Source organism: Monocercomonoides exilis (assembly GCF_001643675.1).
Source record: "Monocercomonoides exilis strain PA203 chromosome Unknown scaffold26-1319188, whole genome shotgun sequence".
NCBI classification, from domain to species: Eukaryota; Preaxostyla; order Oxymonadida; family Polymastigidae; genus Monocercomonoides; species Monocercomonoides exilis.
Genome location: NW_027150571.1, coordinates 569107 through 573050, shown reverse-complemented (window position 1 = coordinate 573050; position 3944 = coordinate 569107). Strand labels below are relative to the sequence as shown.

The window sequence follows — 3944 nt, the reverse complement described above, 5'->3', positions numbered from 1 at the left end:
CGAGAAGTGAACATGCTTGAGCAATTGGTTCATGAGCTGCATTATCCTTTTGAGTCTTTGAGTGAGCAAATAATAGTAATTTTATAACTGGGTATAAAAATGTTTCACATCTTTCGCCTGCTTGGTCTAATGCGTATTTGAAAGGACTTGCAGTCCTTACAAAAGGTGGAGGTGCGCTGGATAGAAAAGGTGATAAATCCTCAGTCTTTAAGGAGGAAATTAAATCATTAATCATAAGATCCCGTAAAGGCAGATCATATAAGGATAATTCCGGTGGTCTTCCGAATATTTCCAAAAATGAATCTTCCAAATGTGTATCTTCTTCTTGTTTTTCTTTGTCCGAAGTTGAAGAAGATGAAGGTTGCAAGGTTGAGAAAGAAGAAGGTTTGGAGGCGGAAAAGGGTCCGGAAAACATCGGAATCCCGCTTGTTGGGCCACCAGGAAGTACCGCTTTATTAGGTTCGGAGGCAAGTCCCGCTCCCAGAGGATTACTAGGTATCATCTTTTTCCTTGATCAGTGATCGTGACTTGCCCATAAGTGACGATCTCTCAAAACAGAAGAGAAGGAAGTGAGAGAATGTTTTCTTGTGAATCAAAGTACATATGCTTTGATTTTCTTGCTTTACATAGTTCGAATGAATTTATCAATTCAATCGAACAAGATAAAATATAGTTTTTATTGTTTGTCTCGATGAATATTTAAATATATTACTTTTTATGTTGCTTATTCGTATAAATTCAATAAATTCAGGATGCTGCCGTTTTTAGAAAATAAAGTGAAATGCTTCAAAAACTTCATCGAAGAAATAACGTAAATAAACATTTGCAAGTATATTTATAATTTTCAATTGCTTATTGATTTTTTTTCATGCTCTTTGATCTCTTATTTTGTTTGAACTGCATTTGAAAGGTTTTTGACAAAATGAAAAATGTGCGTCTACTGCATTTATTTGGATTGAGTACTAGATGGAGGAAGATGGAGAGAAGAATGGTGAGAGTGAGGTTGAAAGGATAATGGAAGAGCGGGTGAAAACAACATTTAATTTTTTCTTTATTTGAAATTGGACATGAAAAGCGAAGGCGTGGCGTGTGTGGTGCTTGGAGTGGATGATGTTGGGGTGAGAGTTGATTGGAGAGAGGCAAACAGGGGACGAGGGGAGTGAAGGGAAATGAAGATTTGTGGAGGTATTTTATTTTTGTTTGTTCATTTTCTTCATGTTCCATTTTTTATTTTTGTTTGTATTTGCATATTTTAATTTGATTGATGTGTGATGCTATCAGGTGTTGTCAGAAGCGCTGGGGGAGCATGAAACATGGGATGTGGAAACGCTGCTTTTTTATGAGCATTTCAGGAAGAAATTGGGAGAAATGGGCAACTGAAGAGCGTTTGGCAGAATGATCCAGGCGGAAAAAATGGGGCGAACGGGAAAAGAAATTTTTGTGGGATTTTTTATTTACAAAAATCTTTTCGGAAGCAGCAGCAGAAGAGGCAGAAAAATGAGCACGGCAATATTGAGATATTTTACGATATAGCGCTAAGAGATATGGGGAAGAGAAGGAAAAGGAAGAACTTCTGTGAATGAATTTAATTTCTCATCTTTTTGCCAATATTTCGCTTCACCTTCTATTTCCCTTATATCCCTCTCCAAACTCACATTTTTCAACATCTCAACAGCAAATGATGCTTGCTTACATTCAACAACTACATTTTCACAAACCTCTTGTTTTATGAACAGCTGTTCATTCTCGTTTGTTAATGATGCATATGATGGTGGAATTGTTCCTTCCATCAACAATCCCTTTGCCTCTTTAACAGCCTCAAACACCTCATTCATTGGGTGTTGCAGGACAAGGAATGTTGTATGTGAAGGAACATCAGACAGAAAGTTGACTCCTTTGAGACAAAACACAACAGATAATGGAGCGAATACATTCACTTGGTGTGAGTGGAGTGGATCGAGGACGACCGGAACAGAAAATACATGGGAAGACATTGCTTCAAATGGTGGGGCCATCTGCATGTATGGCCAATCAAACGCATCAGTTTCTATTAAGCACTGCTCATTCAATGATTGTTATGCCCATTACGATGGAGGGGGAGTTATGTGTGCAAAAATCAAATCTGTTGAGATTGAAAACAATACGTTCAACTCATGCACCGCGCAAAATCAATGTGGTGGAGGGATGTGTATTTATGTGATTTCATCATTTGTTCGGATCAGCGGATGTGAATTTCGAAAATGTTCTGCTTGTGGCTGGGGAGGAGGTCTTGATCTTGATAATTTTCAGGTTTTGGTGCAAGGATGCATTGAAGCAGAAAGTGCTTAAGGAGAGAGCGCTTGTGTGTTAGAGTGTTTCTTCACTTCATGTTGTCTTACAGGTTCGTATAGTGGAGGGATGTGTTGTCTAAATGTACGACTGCAATCAAAATGAGGAGCCTCCAGTTCATTTCGTGCACAGCAGTATCAGTTGGCGGAGGATTGTGTTTTGCTCCAAGTCAATCAACAGCCCCAAGCAGCAATCATTATTGTTATTTCTTCTTCTTCCATGATTGCAGATGCAGTAATTCCACTCCATATGGCCACGATGTGTATTTTTATGATGGAAACAATCTCTTCTCATCGGATAACCCATTCTTTGAATCGTATACAACGAATGTTGATGAAAAGAGAGTGTGTTATGCCGACAATGATTGGGTGTATCAGCACACAGAAAAGAAATGGTGGCTGAAGGAAGGGATGAAGGATCGGTTTGTTGGGGTAAGTGGAAATGACACGAGCAATATGTGTGGGATGAGTGAGGCAGCACCGTGCAAGACGGTGGGGCATGCAGTGGAGTCGAGCATGGCGCAGCTGAGCTCGACAATCACGTTGCTGGGTGGGAGGCATGTGAGCGAAGGGGCGACGATCAGTGTTGGGGAAAAGAAGATTTCTGTTTTGGGGAGAGGGAAGACAGTGAGTGTGATTGGGACGAATTCTCTCTCTTCGTCTTTGACAACGCTCTTCAGTGTGACGAGTGGGCGGTTGGTGTCGAAATATTTAAGCTTGCTAAAATAAGGGATAATCCCAAGTTTGCAAGAAAGAATTTAATCTTGGAAAAGTCATTTGTTCACACTTAGCCACGGTTGCATTTTGTGGCTGTTGAAGAAAAAAGTCGATTCGAGCGCTGCGTTACAAATATCGAATCACACTCGTAGATAGAGTTGTACATAATTCCTGATCTGAGCAGAAGCAATTTTTCGTAAAAGCTTTGTAATTATTTCCAAATTATTTGAATTTCCTATTTATTCATTGTTGATTTTTAAATTTTAATTTATAGATACTTTAAAAATGATGAATAATAAAATTAATTGTTTAATTTTCAAGCAAGTTTTTGCTAATTCACACTCATTTCTTTTATAAATGCGTTTGCAAATGTCAGCAGCTTTGCAAAGCCTAAATAAAACATGTCTACATAGTTATAATCGAGCTTGTTGTGAATCCTTTGTTAAAAACAGGAATAAAAAATAATTTTGCACGAACAACAATAAACCATAAACAGCAATGAACGAAAAAAAAAGATGAAATGAAAAAAAAAAAATCAACAATGCGAGAAAAAATAACAAAGAATGCGAAATTTTAAATCTCTCTGTAAAACCACAAGGCAATCTTTTGTGAATTTTCGGTGATAACCTCATTCTTCCATACATTGCATCATTTAACTTCTCCCATTTCCTTCATCTTCCTTTTCTTGCAACAGCAAACTCGACGCACTCTCAATGTTCTCCATCTCCCTCTTCTTTTCTTACCTTTCCAAATGCAAACTGCTCCTTAACCTCGCTCAACAAATACATCTGCCCCAACCCAGCTTTTCATTTCTCCTTTCATAAACAGAAATTCATCCCAGTTCCTACGAATACATTACCAATAATAGAATATAAATCAATAATTATTAAATGCATATAA

The 3944-nt window shown here is 38.0% G+C and overlaps 1 protein-coding gene across 1 annotated transcript; it reads left to right on the top strand.

The window, feature by feature from the left end:
• Positions 1 to 2429: 2429 nt before the first annotated feature.
• Positions 2430 to 3056, top strand: MONOS_12569 (uncharacterized protein; the record flags this gene model as incomplete). The annotated part of the gene is made up of 1 exon (XM_067865200.1): positions 2430 to 3056. One exon carries the CDS (start codon positions 2430 to 2432, stop codon positions 3054 to 3056), a length of 627 nt encoding a protein of 208 aa, XP_067726267.1.
• Positions 3057 to 3944: the final 888 nt, after the last annotated feature.